At 38.5% G+C, this 20,769-nt stretch overlaps 1 protein-coding gene across 2 annotated transcripts in view; it reads left to right on the forward strand.

Moving 5' to 3' along the window:
- Window positions 1-14,215, forward strand: part of WDR53 (WD repeat domain 53) — a 19,350-nt gene extending 5,135 nt beyond the window's left edge. The window contains exons 2-4 of one of the 2 annotated variants that reach the window (XM_060150372.1): window positions 468-963; window positions 8,664-8,838; window positions 9,555-14,215. In XM_060150372.1, the coding sequence (XP_060006355.1) occupies window positions 484-963; window positions 8,664-8,838; window positions 9,555-9,577 (678 nt within the window). In that variant the 5' untranslated portion in view covers window positions 468-483 and the 3' untranslated portion in view covers window positions 9,578-14,215. Of the gene's footprint in view, window positions 1-467; window positions 964-8,663; window positions 9,291-9,554 lie in introns of those variants that run through there. The other variant, XM_060150371.1, reaches the window with a different exon arrangement.
- The last annotated feature ends 6,554 nt before the right edge of the window (window positions 14,216-20,769 follow it).

The following is a 20,769-nucleotide window of genomic DNA, read 5'->3' on the forward strand; positions in this document are numbered from 1 at the left end:
GTGAATTATAGAGAGATTCAGTAATGTGCCCAAAGTTGCCCAGCTGATAGGTAATAGAGCTATTCAAACCCAGAGAGTCTAGTTCCAGGGCTCATTCTCTATAAACATTATTCAGATAAAGGATATAACCTGATGATTGTGCAGCCCTTTCTTCAAAAGGATTTTTCTTAATTTAAAATAAATATATTTATTGTTATTCTTATGTGAGCCTCACATCAAAGGCCGGAGGACCAGGCTTACCTGTGCCCCTGATTGCAAGGAAAGCCCATGTAGGCATGTGCCAGCCAGGTGCACCACAATCTTGTGTTCAACTAGGCTTTGTAGGCTTGATCTTCAAATGTCTTTTTTTATTGATTGAGTTTTTTAGATGTCTTTTAATATTTAAATGAAATACTGCTTATTGAATATGTCTCTCGTGAAGTTCTTAGATAAAACACGAGATTATAATTTTTCCCCCTTCTTCACAGAATCACCTGAGCCATTATGGCAGTCAAGTGGACTGGTGGACATTTTTCTCCTGTTCTCTGCCTGAATGCAAGTCAAGAAGGGCTAGTGGCTTCTGGAGCAGAAGGTGGAGATCTCATGGTTTGGGGTGAAGATGGGACTCCATTAGGACACACACGCTTCCAAGGGGCAGATGATGTTACCAGTGTCTTATTCGCTCCCTCCTGCCCCACCAAGCTCTATGCCTCACATGGAGAAACCATTAGCATACTGGATGTCAGGTCTCTCAAAGGATCCTTGGACGATTTTCATGCGAATGAAGAAGAAATCAACTGTGTTTCACTGAATGAAACTGAAAACCTTCTGGCTTCTGCTGATGACTCCGGAACAATCAAAATCCTAGACTTGGAAAATAAGAAAGTTAGCAGATCACTGAAGAGACATTCCAATATCTGTTCTTCTGTAGCTTTTCGGCCTCAAAGACCTCAGAGCCTGGTGTCATGTGGACTGGATATGCAGGTGATGTCTTGCAGAGAGTACTTGGGTAATTTCTAGATGCGATTTGGTAACAGAATCAAATTATTAATTGGGCTAAATATATCTTTCCATTTTCTATTCTCTACTAACATGTCTTATGTATTTTATGAACCATAAGCTTTACTTCTACTGCATGTTTAATGCTAACTTGACAAAGTTTAGTAGATTTTATTCACAGAGTAATTATTAATCTTTTACTGTTCCTTTCTCTATGCTTTAAGACATTCCTAAAACATGAGAATTCAAATATTTGATTCTAAACATCTGTTTAAACAAAGTCATGCTAAAGTCAGAGTTTATCACCCACTCTCTACGGAGTCTGTTGTTTAAAAAAAAAAAGTTGGAGGGCCTGGATCTATTATTGTTTTTACTCTAAAAATCACTGGAGTGAGAATAGTCATGGCTTCTCTTTGGTGAGCATTTACTACTTCCCACTGCTTTACATTTACTACTTCCCACTGCTTTATTGTTTACGGGCTCTCCCAGCACTGTTCTAGGCATTTAATCTACATTCCCAACTATATATTAGTATCTTCTAAGACTTGTGGCCACTTCTTGGCCAGTGGTCTTTACCATTCCCTCCTCTACCCTCCACACCTCCTTATAATTTAGAAATAATGAGGCTAATTTTAGTTGTTGTCACTATGACTGCCAGCCCTTCCCCCCAAACTATTGGCATTTAGTAGGAAGAATTGGTAGTTGTCCTGCAGTGCTGGGGCAGCCCCTAAACAATAAAGAATTGTCTGACCAAAAATTTGTAGTGCCTCTATTGAGAACATTTATACCTACAAGGCTTAGTGACCCCATAACCTCTAAACTCCTTTTCTACTCCTAGGTCTTGTCCAAAACTTTAATAAACCTCCTATATTTTCTGTCCTAGTGGAGATAATCTGCTTACTTGGTTGGGCAGAAAGACGTACACAACCAGTCAGATATCTGTTTTAAGTAGGCAGATTGTACAGTGTCTCTTTGACTAGTCATTCTTTCATCCTTAAGCTATACCAGTTTTCAATCACTGGTTCATTAACTACTAGGCATGGCAATAAACAATTAGGTGTGCAGCAATCACAGATTAGATAAGAAGCAGGCACCCAGAATTTACCATTTTACCTCCAGTTCTAGATGAGAATGTTTAGTGGCAGGCAGCTGCTAGAGAACAGTAAAGGAAATAAATGTTTTGTGAGAAGAAGGCTTAGGTAATTTCTTTTCTTTTTTTTTTTTTTATTTTTCTTTTTTTTTGGTAATTGCATTTTGATTTGACTGTCAAGAGTTGCTAAAAATACACTGTAGATTAACTTCTGCATTGGGTTGTGATGTAACAACAGTGGCTAAGATAATACAGCCAGGCTTTTAAAAAATTACTTCTTTAACTGACGTTGAAACTATAATTTCTTCCAATTTATCAGTATTTCTTAAAACCTGGTTATCTGGTATTTTTCTAAACCTTAAGAATAGCTAGTCTATGGGGGAGTCCAAGAATGTAGGCGTAATAGTGGAAGGGAGTTCTTATCAGATTAATGATGAGTTATTTCTCTCTGAACAAGTGTGTTTTATCTCAAGGCAGGAATTGAATTATTGCCACATAAAATAGATGGGTTCAACACACCTATCTTTGTTATTATACAAGTTATAAAAATTATACCCTTTGATTTAGATAGGTTTAAATAGGCAGTGCGGGCTTCCTTGGTGGTACCGTGGTTAAGAATCCGCCTGCCAATGCAGGGGACATGGGTTTGAGCCCTGGTCCAGGAAGATCCCACATGCCGTGGAACAACTAAACACATGCGCCACAACTGCTGAGCCTGTGCTCTAGAGCCCAAGAGCCACAACTACTGAGCCCGTGTGCCTAGAGCCTGTGCTCTGCAAGAAGAGAAGCCACTGCAATGAGAAGCCCACGCACTGCAACGAAGAGCAGCCCCCGCTCACCGCAACTAGAGAAAACCTGTGTGCAGCAACAAAGACCCAATGCAGCCATAAATAAATAAATAAAATTTTATAAATAAAAAATAAAATTAAATAGGCAATGCTTACTCAAAGAGGCAGGGACCTTAAGAATGAAGTATGATTTATTAAGACACTTGAGACTGCTTAATCTTTTATTAAATAGGCCCAAAATAATAGTCATAATATATGTATAAGTTATAAAAAATAACATTAAACAAATACATGTGTACCACCACTCAAATATAGTTTTTTCTTATAAGGACCTTTGGAAATTTGAAGCCATCATGAATTTCTATAGCATACACATTGGTTTTCTTTCTCATTTCCACATTTGAAAATAAATGGTTCAAAGATTTGTTCTTTCTGGAGTTTGAAAGATCTCTAGTACAGAACTTAAGGACTGGGACAGTAGAGGAGCCTTTTTTTTTACCCCCTTGAAAATGAATCTTTTATGTGGAAAGGAATGTTTTTGTAGGAGAAATTTTTGAGCAGGGTCACTTTGATATGCTTGCATTCACTTCTGAACATTTGCCAGTTGTCCACTTTCTCTCCCTTTGACGTTTTATTGGACCTTAAGCCCTGAACGCTTGTATACTTTTCCTTCAAATCAATTTTCTTTAATATTCTTTTCCTTTAATACCTTACCTCTCTTGCTTAGGGTGATACTGCTTGATCAGGTGGTTGAGAAATTGTGAGATACCTTGGACTCTTGGGCAGTTAGGAAGAGTAAAGAAGTACAAAGGGAATGTCCAGGCAGGAACAATTTGGGAATCTTCAACACTTGGAAATGACTGCTGAGTTGGTACAATTTGAAATGGCTATTAACACGTTTAGATGATTTAAGTAAATACAAAAATGTTTAAGCTGCTGAAAACACTTTGGGTGTAGTTCATGTTTGGATGTCTTAGGGCAGAAAATATAATCCAGGCATTATGGGGCTATGTGAAAAAGAATTTGGGGATACCTGCCATACAGTTAAGCTAGTATATTTTGGAATGTCCATTTTCCTTGTGTTCAGGTTTTTTATAGAGATTGTTGCCATGTCAAGTTTTTTTTTTTTTTTTTGGCTGCATTGGGGCTTCGTTGCTGCACACGGTCTTTCCCTAGTTGCAGTGAGTAGGGGCTACTGTTGGTTGCAGTGTGCAGGGCTTCTCATTGTGATTGCTTCTCTTGTTGCGGAGCACGGGCTCTAGGCGCGTGGGCTACAGTAGTCGTGGCACACAGACTCTAGAGTGCAGGCTCAGTAGTTGTGGTGCACGGGCTTAGTTGTTCCGTGGCATGTGGGATCTTCCTGGAACAGGGATCAAACCCACATCCCCTGCATTGGCAGGTGGATTCTTAACCACTGTGCCACTAGGGAATTCCCTCAAGTTTTATTACTCATTCATTTTTGTTATATTTTCTTATTTTTAAAATTTTACTTTATTTCAATTTATTAGTATTTTGGCTTCACCCATATGTATAACAATTGGTGGCCTCTTGGTATAATGTTATAAATCCAATCCAAAGAGATTTTCAGTGTTTTCCCTAGTATAAGCAGAATATAAGTATTACTAAATGTTGCTTCTTTTGAAAGTAGGCCGAGTTAAAGGAAGTTACGTTGAATAGAAAACCAAATCCTTAATATAATCAACAGTAGTAATCTCATCAGTTCAGATCTGTGCTTTTGACTAAAGAAGGTCATGCTTATCCTAGTGTCCATTTTAAATTGTGAGTCATAATTCAGGGATAGTACTAGGGGGCAAAATACAGCTGTCTGTTTTCTCTGAAAGTATGAAGAATATTTTCTTTTTCAAATTGGTTGCTACGGGAAGAAAATTGCTAGATAATAGAGTAAAATCAGTTCACAGAGTTTATTGTTTTGTTTTAATCAGTTTTTAATTAGCATTTAATTTAAATTCCCTTAGTAGGTCCAAGATCATGGTAGGGAACAAGAACAAAAAGCTAAGTAAAATTGAAACTGTGATTAAAAATCTTCCAAAAAACAAAAGCCCAGGACCAGATGGCTTCACAGGCGAATTCTATCAAACATTTAGAGAAGAGCTAACACCTATCCTTCTCAAACTCTTCCAAAATATAGCAGAGGGAGGAACACTCCCAAATTCCTTCTACGAGGCCACCATCACCTTGATACCAAAACCAGACAAGGATGTCAAAAAGAAAGAAAACTACAGGCCAATATCACTGATGAACATAGATGCAAAAATCCTCAACAAAGTACTAGCAAACAGAATCCAACGGCACATTAAAAGGATCATACACCATGATCAAGTGGGGTTTATTCTAGGAATGCAAGGATTCTTCAATATACGCAAATTATCAATGTGATAAACCATATTAACAAATTGAAGGAGAAAAACCATATGATCATCTCAATAGATGCAGAGAAAGCTTTTGACAAAATTCAACACCCATTTATGATAAAAACCCTGCAGAAAGTAGGCATAGAGGGAACTTTCCTCAACATAATAAAGGCCATATATGACAAGCCCACAGCCAACATCATTCTCAATGGTGAAAAACTGAAAGCATTTCCACTAAGATCAGGAACAAGATAAGGTTGCCCACTCTCACCACTATTATTCAACATAGTTTTGGAAGTTTTAGCCACAGCAATCAGAGAAGAAAAGGAAATAAAAGGAATCCAAATCAGAAAAGAAGAAGTAAAGCTGTCACTGTTTGCAGATGACATGATACTATACATAGAGAATCCTAAAGATGCTACCAGAAAACTACTAGAGCTAATCAATGAATTTGGTAAAGTAGCAGGATACAAACTTAATGCACAGAAATCTCTGGCATTCCTATACACTAGTGATGAAAAATCTGAAAGTGAAATCAAGAAAACACTCCCATTTACCATTGCAACAAAAAGAATAAAATATCTAGGAATAAACCTACCTAAGGAGACAAAAGACCTGTATGCAGAAAATTATAAGACACTGATGAAAGAAATTAAATATGATACAAATAGATGGAGAGATATACCATGTTCTTGGATTGGAAGAATCAACATTGTGAAAATGACTCTACTACCCAAAGGAATCTATAGATTCAATGCAATGCCTATCAAACTACCACTGGCATTTTTCACAGAACTAGAACAAAAAATTTCACAATTTGTATGGAAACATAAAAGACCCCGAATAGCCAAAGCAATCTTGAGAACGAAAAACGGAGCTGGAGGAATCAGGCTCCCTGACTTCAGACTATACTACAAAGCTACAGTAATCAAGACAGTATGGTACTGGCACAAAAACAGAAAGATAGATCAATGGAACAGGATAGAAAGCCCAGAGATAAACCCACGCACATATGGTCACCTTATCTTTGATAAAGGAGGCATGAATGTACAGTGGAGAAAGGACAGCCTTTTCAATAAGTGGTGCTGGGAAAACTGGACAGGTACATGTAAAAGTATGAGATTAGATCACTCCCTAACACCATACACAAAAATAGACTCAAAATGGATTAGAGACCTAAATGTAAGGCCAGAAACTATCAAACTCTTAGAGGAAAACATAGGCAGAACACTCTATGACATAAATCACAGCAAGATCCTTTTTGACCCACCTCCTAGAGAAATGGAAATAAAAACAAAAATAAACAAATGGGACCTAATGAAACTTGAAAGCTTTTGCACAGCAAAGGAAACCATAAACAAGACCAAAAGACAACCCTCAGAATGGGAGAAAATATTTGCAAATGAAGCAACTGACAAAGGATTAATTTCCAAAATTTACAAGCAGCTCATGCAGCTCAATAACAAAAAAACAAACAACCCAATCCAAAAATGGGCAGAAGACCTAAATAGACATTTCTCCAAAGAAGATATACAGACTGCCAACAAACCCATGAAACAATGCTCAACATTAATCATTAGAGAAATGCAAATCAAAACTACAATGAGATATCATCTCACACCGGTCAGAATGGCCATCATCAAAACATCTAGAGGACTTCCCTGGTGGCGCAGTGGATAGGACTCTGCGCTCCCATGCAGGGGGCCTGGGTTCTATCCCTGGACAGGGAACTAGATTCCACATGCATGATGCAACTAGGGAGCTTGCGTGCCACAATTAATGAGCCCACGTGCTGCAGCTAAGGAGCCCTGGAGCCACAACTAAGGAGCCCGTCTGCCACAACTAAGACCTAGTGCAACCAAATAAATAAATAAATATATTTTTTTAAAAAAACATCTAGAAACAATAAATGCTGGAGAGGGTGTGGAGAAAAGGGAACACTCTTGCACTGCTGGTGGGAATGTGAATTGGTTCAGCCACTATGGAGAACAGTATGGAGGTTCCTTAAAAAACTACAAATAGAACTACCATATGACCCAGCAATCCCACTACTGGGCATATACCCTGAGAAAACCAAAATTCAAAAAGAGTCACGTACCAAAATGTTCATTGCAGCTCTATTTACAATAGCCCGGAGATGGAAACAACCTAAGTGCCCATCATCGGATGAATGGCTAAAGAAGATGTGGCACATATATACAATGGAATATTACTCAGCTATGAAACGAAATTCAGCTATTTGTAATGAGGTGGATAGATCTAGAGTCTGTCATACAGAGTGAAGTAAGTCAGAAAGAGAAAGACAAATACTGTATGCTAACACATATATATATGGAATTTAAGAAAAAAAAATGTCATGAAGAACCTAGGGGTAAGACAGGAATAAAGACACAGACCTACTGGAGAATGGACTTGGGGATATGGGGAGGGGGAAGGGTGAGCTGTGACAAAGCGAGAGAGAGGCATGGACTTATATACACTAACAAACGTAAGGTAGATAGCTAGTGGGAAGCAGCCGCATAGCACAGGGATATCAGCTCGGTGCTTTGTGACTGCCTGGAGGGGTGGGATAGGGAGGGTGGGAGGGAAGGAGACACAAGAGGGAAGAGATATGGGAACATATGTATACGTATAACTGATTCACTTTGTTATAAAGCAGAAACTAACACACCATTGTAAAGCAATTATATCCCAATAAAGATGTTAAAAAAAAAAAAAAAGCTAAGTATACCAGGATGTCAAATTAGTCAACAGACTTGTTTAGAATTTCTGCTCTTTTCTCCAGGTACTATGCTAGGCATTAGCAAAGATGAATTAAATCTCAAGAAACTGAAAAGCTAGTAGTATATGTCAATTAAGAGAACAGGGATTAAATATGGGAAAGAGAGAAGGGGGCTGGAATAGTTAGGAAAGCCTTCCTAGAGGGACACAATTAGAGCTATGCCCCTAGGATGAGTAATTTGGGTAATGTGAAAGGAAAGGAAAAGCATTCCAGATAAAAATGATTTCAGTGGTATTCTAGTTTAGTTTATTTAGTTGATAGGTATTTTTACTTTAACAAGCATAGACGAAAATTAATAAATTGCATAATCTTCAATTTTACCTGCAGAGATCAGGGTAGAATGACTCAAAGAAACTGGCATCTGCTTAAGAATTTGGATTACACTTTAATGGGTTTGTTAATCAAAAGTTACTCAGGATCTTGTTTTCTAAATTCTATCTTCCTTACTGCCCACTGGCATTCTAGTTTTGGCACCAGGGTTGCATCCCACTGGCATGTCGTGGTGCCATCTGAATTTTTTTTTTAATATTGCTGGAAATGTATCCTATTAATCATTCTCAGACTACTTTGATGATTTTGTTAGAAGTGGAATAAGCATGTTAGTTAAACAAACTGACTAGAACCGTAACTATGTAACTTCCTCTTATTTAAAGGTGATGCTGTGGAACCTTCAGAAAGCCCGGCCACTCTGGATTACAAATTTGCAGGAGGATGAAACAGAAGAAATGGAAGACCCACAATCACCTGGTCAGCTTCTAAACCCTGCCCTAGCCCACTCTGTGTCTGTGGCATCGTGTGGCAATATTTTTAGTTGTGGTGCAGAAGATGGTAAGATTCGAATCTTTAGGGTGATGGGAGTCAAGTGTGAACAGGAACTGGGATTTAAGGGCCACACCTTAGGGGTATCCCATGTCTGCTTTCTGCCAGAATCCTATTTGCTGCTTACTGGAGGGAATGATGGGAAGATAATGTTGTGGGATGTCAGCAGTGAAGTTGAGAAAAAACAGAAGAGTCCTATAAAACATACCCACAAGAAGAAAACCAAAAGGGCAGCTTATACCAAGCAGGGTGGAAACACTCATGCTTCAGCAGCAGGTGAAGACGAACATGGCAAAATTTTACCGAAGTTAAGTATTGAACATGGAGAAAAAGTGAACTGGCTCTTGAGTACAAAAATAAAGGGATACCAAAATATATTGGTAGCTGATCAAACTAATTGTATATCTGTATATCCTTTAAAAGAATTTTAAATCCAATAAAACATTTGAAAAACTGCAGAACTTTTTATGGGTTAAAAAAAATCCTGATTCTTTGTTTGAACTATTTGTCATGTGTGGAAATAATACCATTCCATCATATAAATTTTAAAACATTTGAGCAAAAGGAGATAATTGGGTAACACTTGTTATAGTAAATGACATATTAAAATTTGGAGAATGAGAACTAATATTCACTGAGTACTGATTGTGTACCAGCCATTTTACATGCTTCCTTTCTTATTCCAAATCAGTGAAGTGGGTTACTTTGTTCATTTTTTGCCACAGGAATCAAGACTCAGAGATGTTAAGTAACCTGAGGATCCAAGAAAATTGCAGGCACGATTACTTACCTGCAAAGGATCTTCATTGTCTTGTCAAGCCTCCTGCCATAGGGAAGCCCACATCCTGATCCAAATATGGTCACCACATTAGTTATAACATTAGTAGTTTCTGATCTTAGGATGTCATGAGGAACTTTACCAAGTTGAAAGAGGAAACCTGTTCTTGCTTGTTCTATGTAAAGCCCAGAAGGCTTTGCTGACAATCACCTTTTGCCATTTCTAAGAAAAGTGTTCCAGGTCAAATCAGTTTAGGATATTACGAAGCAATCCAGGCTGTGGTGCTGATGGGACCAAGAACAAGCTGAAGTTATGAATAAGCAGAAACTCTGACTAAGCAGAAGATGTAAGGTAGATAGAAGAGGTAGAGAAGAGAAGCCAAGACTGTGTAGAGAGTAAGTTTTCTTTTCATCGTGCCCTGGATTGCTGATTTCTCTGCATGTTCTTTCAGCTTCTGCTTAAATTGCCTACTCTTATATTCAAAGGTTTAAAGAGAGATTCTTATTGTTGGTTACCATTATCCTTGTTTGTGGAGAACTCTTTGATAAGCTCAATTTTAGTCAGAATGTTTGCTGCAGATGACAGAAACCAAACTCAAATTGACTTAAGGGAATAAAAAGGAATTTACTGGCTCATGTAACTGAGAAGTCCAAGGATAATCAGGCTTGTACTGCTGAGGTAGCTAAGCTGAAAGGATGTGAGTCTTATAGGTGCCTCACCTGTGAAAAGTCTTTCCTAGGGATGGAGTGAGAGAATCCTCAAAGTAATGTTGAGCCTGGAACCAGCCATGCCTGAAACAAGTTATTTCTGGCGCCTTTTTTTTTTTTTTAACTTGTGACTAAAAGTGTCCTGACCAATTAAGTGGGTGGTCAGTAACTATTGTTTAGTGATCTCACTTAAAATTTAAAGCAAGGAGAATACCATCTTGGCCCTAAAAAATTCATTGACAAGGACCTTGGCCTGAGTATTGACAGAAACAAGTTTCTAATCCCAGCAATGGGCAAAGTTCTTGGCCATTCTGGGCCTTGATCTCCTTTCTTGAAAGCGAAGGGTTGAATTAGACATCCCCTAAGGTCCTTTCCATGCCACTGTTTTATGAAATGAAAACATTGTCATAATACTGTGTTTACCCAGTGATTCTAATATTTATTAAAATGTCAGTAAAGACTCATTATCATGGGCAATCGCTGGAGATTTAGAGGAATCTTTTGAAAAATTACCCAAGTACAGCATCATCTTAGCTATTGAGCCTGAATAATGTTATGGGAACAAGGTAAGAAGTATTTAAACCAGGATTGATTTTTTTTTTTATTGAAGTATAGTTGATTTAGTGTTGTGCTAGTCTCTGCTGTACAGCAAAGTGACTCAGTTATACACATACGTACATTTTTTTTATATTCTTTTCCATTATGGTTTATCACAGGATATTGAGTATAGTTTCCTGTGCTACACAGTAGGACCTTATTGTTTATCCATGCTAAATGTAATAGTTTGCAACCCTAAACTCCCAGTCCATCCCCCTCCCTCCCCCTAACCAGGATTGAAACATTAGTTTTAAACTTCTTTTTGTTGCTAATAACAGATACCCACTCAGACTGCCTAAGCAAAAAGGGAAATTTACTATGGGGAGTGGAGGAGCAGAATTCTCCCAACCCAGAACAGAAATGTCACTTGGCTCTACGTTTCTAACCGGGGAAATCTCTAACCAGGGAAGCCATCAAAAACCAGAGCAGCTACCCTTTCTGTCTCTCTGAGTTCCTGTGGTAACGTGTCTCTGCTTCTTTCTGCATAGTGGCTTTCACCTGACAAAAGATGGCCTTCCAGGGCTACATCAGCAACCCATTTCAATTCCAGAAACTGAGTAGTGTCTAAGTTCCAAGGCCCTGAAGAGAATCTGATTGGTCTAACTTCGTCAAGTGCCTAGCTCTGATCCAGTCAGCTCTGATCAGGGGGGTGTTGTCATTTAGTATCAACATTGCCAATGGGGCCCCCATAGGTGGGGAGGTAGTTCTCAGGGAAGGGGAGTATGAGCTGAACTAATAGTCCCCGAAGATCTACAACCAACAATTGAGATTTTGGCAGATGTACAGTGTGAAAATTATATGCAAAATGAACCCTTCTTGGGTCAGCCATTTTACTAGTTTGACTTTCAATTTTCAAACAATAAGATACACCCAGATTACTTTAGTTAATGAGAGTTTGAAGAATGGTAAAGTAAGCAAAATAAAGTGCCTCAGCCTGGGCTTACAGAGAATCAGGGTACCATTTTGGTTTGGGGGTTTTTGGGGGGGGGTGTTTGTTTTTTACCACACCATGCAGCATGCAGGATCTTAGTTCCCTGGCCAGGGATTGAACCTGCACCCCCTGCAGTGGAAGCACAGAGTCTTAACCAGTGGACTGCCAGGGAACTCCCAGGATACTATTTTGAATATTCTTAGCTCGATTAGTCAGCTGGCCCCTCAGATAACTGAGTAAGAACTTAAGTGGCCTCGCTTTAGAAGTGGGCATCCAATGTCCCCAATCTATAGAAGGCTGAAAATGTGCCCCAAAGATATCAGGTTCTAATCCCTGGAACCTGTAAATGTTACTTTATTTGGTAAAAGGATCTTTGTAGATATAAGTTACAAATAGTAAAGGATTATGTTAAAGGAACATAATTGTATACTTACCTTTATACTTCATTAGAGTGTAAGATGCTTGGGGGCAAGGATCTGCCTTTTGAGTTTCAGAGCTTGTGGTTTGGCCTGACCTGAACCACCCAGCTCACACACAAAAAAATCATTAAATCTTAGATGAATCAAGGGAGGTTCAGAAGGTGAAAATGTTAAGAGATGTGGATAGAACAAAATAACAATAAAGGTCAACCTGAAGGGAGCTAGTAGCAGGGTTGCCTGGCAACCAGATTGAACCCTTTCTTTGTTATGCTTCAGGTTATTTTTAACACCAGCTATCAGGACTAAACATGGCTCTCCCAACCAGTGCTCAATTCACAAACACCCAGACATGCTCATCATTTCACATTTGATGTTCTCTCCAAATTACAATCAGTTGTGGTCCAGGATAGACAATCCTGAGGCTGATGCAGTGCCCACCCAGTTGCTTCTCCCTTCCAAGAGCAGAAATACCTTCAGGATTAATCAATCACCCTCTGGCAGAATTATGTATAATCCTGATGCCTTAGCCTATGAATAGCTCTCCCATGATCTCAGTTTTCCTATTTACAAGCAAAGAATTAATGAAAAACAGTACTATACTGCACATGTGCTGTGTGTGTGTATTTGGCTTTCTGAACTATTTGAAAGTGAGATACCATGACACTTGACCTCAAAATACATCAGCATGCATCTCCTAAAAAGGATACTTTTATATATAACCATAGTACTGATCTCATACCCAAGAAACTTAGCAATAATTCACATTCTTGCCCTTAGCCAGCCAATTGTGACTAATATCATCCTTACTGCACTAAAGTCTGGTGGTGAGAGAGGGTGGCAGCCAGAACTGCAGAAGATGGGTCCCTCAGCCATGGGCAGGGCTTATGGAAATGAGAGGGAACAAGAAGGACCTTGTGGCTTAGTCTGGGGTCTGAACAGAGATAGGTGTCCCTTGTAGCCAACCCTCTTCCCGTGGCACATCCCCAGTGGGGAACACTGCCCCTTCCTCTGGGCTAAGGTTCATTTTAGAGACTAAGTTTTCAGGCAAAAGGGACATTGTTGAAGAGTGAGGACATGAGTCTCAACTGGAGTGAACAAAATACCCTATCACCACCACCACCTGGGCCATACTCCAACTAGAGGAACAGGATTTAATCTAGGCCCAGTAGAGGACATGGGAGAAATTCAGAACAACCCTCATATACCTGGAGAGAGCCCCTGCCATACCCTCATATCCTTGGTGGAGGAAAGGACTGGGCTGGGGTTTAATAGAGCCTCCATCAGGTCGTCTTCTCTATCGCCATAAAAAACGCTTGAGGAGAGTGACCCAAAGTTCACTTGAGCATGATTTTCCTATAATCATTCTAGGCAATGAATGAAGAAGCAACCAGAGCATGCAGTGATCAAGTATCAATAAAAACAATTCTTATTGGGACTTCCCTGGTGGCACAGTGGTTAAGAATCTGCCTGCCAATTCAGGGGACACGGGTTCAATCCCTCGTACGGGAAGATCCCACATGCTGCAGAGCAACTAAGCACATGCGCCACAACTACTGAGCCTGCACTCTAGAGCCCAAGAACCACAACTACTGAGCCCATGCACAACTACTGAGCCCACGTGCTGCAACTACTGAAGCCAATGTTCTCTAGGGTCTGTGTGCCGCAACTACTGAGCCCACATGCTACAACTACTGAAGCCCACACCCGCAACAAGAGAAGCCACCGCAATGAGAAGCCTGCGCAATGCAATGAAGAGTAGCCCCCACTTGCCACAACTAGAGAGCCTGCGTGCAGCAACAAAGACCGAACGTAGCCAAAAAACAAAACCCAAAAAACCCCCAATTCTTACTGACTTATAAACGTTGACACAACAGATCACAAATAAGTAGCAACCTGAAAATTGAATGCATTTTTCTGTTATGAACAAGATGGTTAAACATGTTACAAACCAATGTGTGGCTAGATAAATGCAAATGTTAATATTTTATTAAAAATTAAGATATAAAAGTCTCAACTAAAAGACTGTTGATTCTACTCAATAAAATCAGTAAGGTGAAGTGTATAAAATGAATACACAGAAATGAGTTGCTTTTCTATACACCAATAGTGAAACATCTGAAAAGGAATAAAACTATCCCATTCACAATAGGATCAAAACAATAAAATGGGGCTTCCCTGGTGGTGCAGTGGTTGAGAGTCCGCCTGCCGATGCAGGGGACACGGGTTCATGCCCCAGTCCGGGAAGATCCCACATGCCATGGAGCGGCTGGGCCTGTGAGCCATGGCTGCTGGGCCTGCATGTCCGGAGCCTGTGCTCCACAACGGGAGAGGCCACAACAGTGAGAGGCCTGCATACTGAAAAAAAAAAGCAAAACAAAACAATAAAATACCTAAGAATCAATAAACCAAAAAAGTGAAAGATCTGTAAAATGAAAACTACAAGACCTTGCTTAAAGAAATCAAAGAAGACAAACAAATGGAAGGACACGTGTCCGCATGGAATGGAAGAGTTAATATTGTTAAAATGAACATGCTACACACAGCCATCTGTAGATTCAATGTAATCCCTATCAAAATTCCAATGGCATTTTTCAAATAGAGAAAAAATAATCCTAAGATGTGTATGGCACCACAAAAAAACCCAAATAGCTAAGGCAATCCTGAGAAACAAAAACAAAGCCACCATACATCCTGATATGGGACTACACAACAAAGCTATAGTAATTAAACGAGTATGGTACTGGCATAAAAATGGACACACAGACCAATGGAAGAAAATAGTGCAGAATTAAACTCCCACATGTATGGTCAGCTATTACTTGATAAGTGAGCCAGGAACATCAGGTTGGGATAGGATAGTTTCTTCAGCAAATGGTGTTGGGAAACCTGGATAGCCACATGCAGAAAAATGAAATTTTACCCCTATCTTACACTACTCACAAAAACCAACTTGAAATTAACTTGAAAGACTTAAACATAAGACCTGAAACCATAAAGACTTAAACATAGGACCTCCTCAACAGGAGGGAGGAAGCTCCTCAATATCAGTATTCACAATGGTTTTTTGGACCAAAACCACAAACAACAAAAGAAAAGACAGTGGGACTCCATCGAATTTAAAAGCTTCCACACAGAGGGCAGACAGCAGAAGAAGAACTACAATCCTGCAGCCTGTGGAACAAAAACCACATTCACAGAAAGAAAAGATGAAAAGGCAGAGGGCTATGTACCAGATGAAGGAACAAGATAAAACCCCAGAAAAACAACTAAATGAAGTGGAGATAGGCAACCTTCCAGAAAAAGAATTCAGAATAATGATACTGAAGATGATCCAGGACCTTGGAAAAAGAATAGAGGCAAAAATCAAGAAGATGCAAGAAATGTTTAACAAAGAGCTAGAAGAACTAAAGAACAAATAAACAGAGATGAACAATACAATAATTGGAATGAAAAATACACTAGAAGGTATCAATAGCAGAATAACTGAGGCAGAAGAATGGATAAGTGACCTGGAAGACAGAATGGTGGAATTCACTGCTGAGGAACAGAATAAAGAAAAAAGAGTGAAAAGAAATGAAGACAGCCTAAGAGACCTCTGGGACAACATTAAACGCAACAACATTCACATTATAGGGGTCCCAGAAGGAAGAGAGAGAGAGAAAGGACACGAGAAAATATTTGAAGAGATTATAGTTGAAAACTTCCCTAACATGGGAAAGGAAATAGCCACCCAAGTCCAGGAAGCGCAGAGAGTCCCATACAGGATAAACCCAAGGAGAAACATACCAAGACACATAGTAATCAAATTAGCAAAAATTAAAGACAAAGAAAAATTGTTGAAAGCAGCAAGGGAAAAACGACAACATACAAGGGAACTCCCAGAAGGTTAACAGCTGATTCCTCAGCAGAAACTCCACAAGCCAGAAGGGAGTGGCATGATATACTTAAAGTGATGAAAGGGAAAAACCTACAACCAAGATGACTCTACCCTGCAAGGACCTCATTCATATTTGATGGAGAAATCAAAAGCTTTACAGACAAGCAAAAGCTAAGAGAATTCAGCACCACCAAACCACCTCTACAACAAATGCTAAAGGAACTTCTCTAAGTAGGAAATACAAAAGAAAAGGACTTACAAAAACAAACCCAAAACAATTAAGAAAATGGTCATAGGAACATATATATTGATAATTACCTTAAACGTGAATGGATTAAATGCTCCAACCAAAAGACACAGGCTTGCTGAATGGATACAAAAACAAGACCCATATATATGCTGTCTACAAGAGACCCACTTCAGACCTGGGGACACATACAGACCGAAAGTGAGGGCATGGAAAAAGATATTCCATGCAAATGGGAATCAAAAGAAAGCTGGGGTAGCAATACTCATATCAGATAAAATAGACTTTAAAATAAAGAATGTTATGAGAGAACAAGGAAGGGCAGTACATAATGATCAAGATATCAATCCAAGAAGAAGATATAACAATTATAAATATATATGCACCCAACATAGGAGCACCTCGATACATAAGGCAACTGCTAACAGCTATAAAAGAGGAAATCGACAGTAACACAATAATAGTGGGGGACTTTAACACCTCACTTACACCAATGGACAGATCATCCAAAATGAAAATAAATAAAGAAACAGAAGCTTTAAGTGACACAATAGACCAGGTAGATTTAATTGATATTTATAGGACATTCCATCCAAAAACAGCACATTACACTTTCTTCTCAAGTATGCACAGAACATTCTCCAAGATAGATCACATCTTGGGTCACAAATCAAGCTGCAATAAATTTAAGAAAATTGAAATCATATCAAGCATCATTTCTGATCACAACGCTATGAGATGAGAAATCAATTACAGGGGAAAAAACGTTAAAAACAAACACATGGAGGCTAAATGATATGTTACTAAATAACCAAGAGATCACTGAAGAAATGAAAGAGGAAATCAAAAAATACCTAGAGACAAATGAGTGAAAACACGATGATCCAAAACCTATGGGATGCAGCAAAAGCAGTTCTAAGAAGGAAGTTTATAGCAATACAAGCCTACCTCAAGAAACAAGAACAATCTCAAATAAACATCTAACCTTACATCTAACTAGAGAAAGAAGAACAAACAAAACCCAAAGTTAGCAGAAATCATAAAGATCGGAACAGAAATAAATGAAACAGAAACAAAGAAAACAATAGCAAAGATCAATAAAACTAAAAGCTGGTTCTTTGAGAAGATAAAATTGATAAACCATTAGCCAGACTCATCAATAAAAAGAGGGAGAGGACTCAATAAAATTAGAAATGAAAAAGGAGAAGTTACAACAGACATCACAGAAATACAAAGCATCCTAAGATTACTACAAGCAAATCTATTCCTATAAAATGGACAACCTGGAAGAAATGGACAAATTCTTAGAAAGGTATTACCTTCCAAGACTGAACCAGGAAGAAATAGAAAATATGAACAGACCAATCACAAGTAATGAAATTGAAACTGTGGTTAAAAATCTTCCAGCAAACAAAAGCCCAGGACCAGATGGCTTCACAGGTGAATTCTATCAAACATTTAGAGAAGAGCTAACACCCACCCTTCTCAAACTTTTCCAATAACTTGCAGAGGAAGGAACACTCCCAAACTCATTCTATGAGGTGACCATCATCCTGATACCAAAACCAGACAAAGATACTACAAAAAAAGAAAATTACAGACCAATATCACTCATGAATACAGATGCAAAAATCCTCAACAAAATACTAGCAAACAGAATCCAACAACACATTAAAAGGATCATACACCATGATCAAGTGGAATTTATCCCAGGGATGCAAGGATTCTTCAATATACTCAAATCAATCCATGTCATATACCATATTAACAAATTGAAGAATAAAAACCATATGATCATCTCAATAGATGCAGAAAAAGTTTTTGACAAAATTCAACACCCATTTATGATAAAAACTCTCCAGAAAGTGGGCATAGAGGGAACCTACCTCAACATAAGAAAGGGCATATACAACAAACCCACAGCCAGCATCATTCTCAATGGTGAAAAACTGAAAGCATTTCCTCTAAGATCAGGAACAAGACAAGGATGTCCACTCTCACCACTACTATTCAATATAGTTTTGGAAGTCCTAGCCACAGCAATCAGAGAAGGAAAAGAAATAAAATGAATAAAAATTGGAAAAGAAGAAGTAAAACTGTCACTGTTTGCAGATGACATGTTACTATACATAGAGAATCCTAAAGATGCCACCAGAAAACTACTAGAGCTAATCAATGAATTTGGTAAAGTTGCAAGATACAAAATTAATGCACAGAAATCTCTTGCATTCCTATATACTAATGATGAAAACTCTGAAAGAGAAATTAAGGAAACACTCCCATTTACTATTGCAACAAAAATAATAGAATACCTAGGAATAAACCTATCTAGGGAGAAAAAAGACCTGTATGCAGAAAACTATAAGACACTGATGAAAAAAATTAAAGATTATAGCAACAGATGGAGAGATATACCATGTTCTTGGATTGGAAGAATCAATATTGTGAAAATGACTATACTACCCAAAGCAATCTACAGATTCGATGCAATCCCTATCAAATTACCAGTAGCCTTTTTTACAGAACTAGAACAAAAAATCTTAAAATTTGTACGGAGACACAAAAGACCCTGAATAGCCAAAGCAGTCTTGAGGGAAAAAAACGGAGCTGGAGGAATCAGGCTCCTGGACTTCAGACTATACTACAAAGCTTCAGTAATCAAAACAATATGGTACTGGCACAAAAACAGAAATATAGATCAATGGAACAGGATAGAAAGCCCAGAGATAAAGCCACACACCTATGGTCAGCTAATCTATGACAAAGGAGGCAAGGATATACAATGAAGAAAAGACAGTCTCTTCAATAAGTGGTGCTGGGAAAACTATACAGCTACATGTAAAAGAACGAAATCAGAACACTCCCTAACACCATACACAAAAATAGACTCAAAATGGATTAGACCTAAATGTAAAACCGGACACTATAAAACTCTTAGAGGAAAACATAGGAAGAACAGTCTTTGACATAAATCCCAGCAAGATCTTTTTTGATCCACCTCCTAGAGTAATGGAAATAAAAACAAAAATAAACAAATGGAACCTAAGGAAACTTAAAAGCTTTTGCAAAGCAAAGGAAACTACAAAGAAGACGAAAAGGCAACCCTCAGAATGGGAGAAAATATTTGCAAATGAATCAACAGACAAAGGATTAATCTCCAAAATATATAAACAGCTCATGCAGCTCAATATTAAAAAAACAAAGAACCAAATCCAAAAATGGGCAGAAGACCTAAATAGACATTTCTCCAAAGAAGACATACAGATGGCCAAGAAGCACATGAAAAGCTGCTCAACATCACTAATTATTAGAGATATGCAAGTCAAAACTACATTGAGGTATCACCTCACACCAGTCAGAATAGCCATCATCAAAAAATCTACAAACAATAAATGCTGGAGAGAGTGCAGAGAAAAGGGAACCCTCCTCCACTGTTGGTGGTAATATAAATTGATGCAGTCACTGTGGAGAACAGTATGAAGTTTCCTTAGAAAACTAAAAATAGAACTACCATATGACCCAACAATCCCACTACTGGGCAGATACCTTGAGAAAACCATAATTCAAAAAGTCACATGTACCCCAATGTTCATCGAAGCACTATTTGCAATAGCCAGGACATGGAAATAAACTAAATGTCCATCAACAGATGAATGGATAAAGAAGATGTGGTATGTATATATAATGGAATATTACTCAGCCATAAAAAGAAATGAAAATGGGTCATTTGTAGAGATGTGGATGGACCTAGCGTCTGTCATATAGAGTGAAGTAAGTCAGAAGGAGAAAAACAAATATCGTATATTAATGCATATATGTGGAATCTAGAAAAATGGTACAGATTAACCTATTTGCAGCGCAGGAATAGAAATGCAGACGTAGAGAATGGATGTGTGGTCACAGGGTGGGAGGGGAGGGTGGGATGAATTGGGATATTAGGTTTGCCACGTATAAAATAGCTAGCTAGTGGGAACATGCTGTATAGCACAGGGAGCTCAGCTTGGTGCTCTGTGATGACCTAAATGTGTGGGATGGGGCAGGGGAGGTCCAAGACGGAGGGCATGTATGTATACATATAGTTGATTCATTTCATTGTACAGCAGAAATGAACACAACATTGTAAAGCAATTATACTCCAATAACAAAAATAAATTTTAAAAAAAGATAGAATATCATTATGCCAGATACAGGGGGTTATATAACCATGGACTGATGAGGAGAGCCTTTTTTCTGTAGCTTAGTGTAGTGTACTCATGAAAGAAGGAAAGTTGAATAAATTGGTATTTGAACAGAACATATTTGTCTGAAGGACTGAAGTAAACTTCTGTGACCCAGGATCCTGGCTTCATCTTGCCATCTGATGAGGCTTCTCTGTAATTCTGTC

Source organism: Lagenorhynchus albirostris, chromosome 5, assembly GCF_949774975.1.
Source record: "Lagenorhynchus albirostris chromosome 5, mLagAlb1.1, whole genome shotgun sequence".
Lineage (NCBI taxonomy): Eukaryota > Metazoa > Chordata > Mammalia > Artiodactyla > Delphinidae > Lagenorhynchus > Lagenorhynchus albirostris.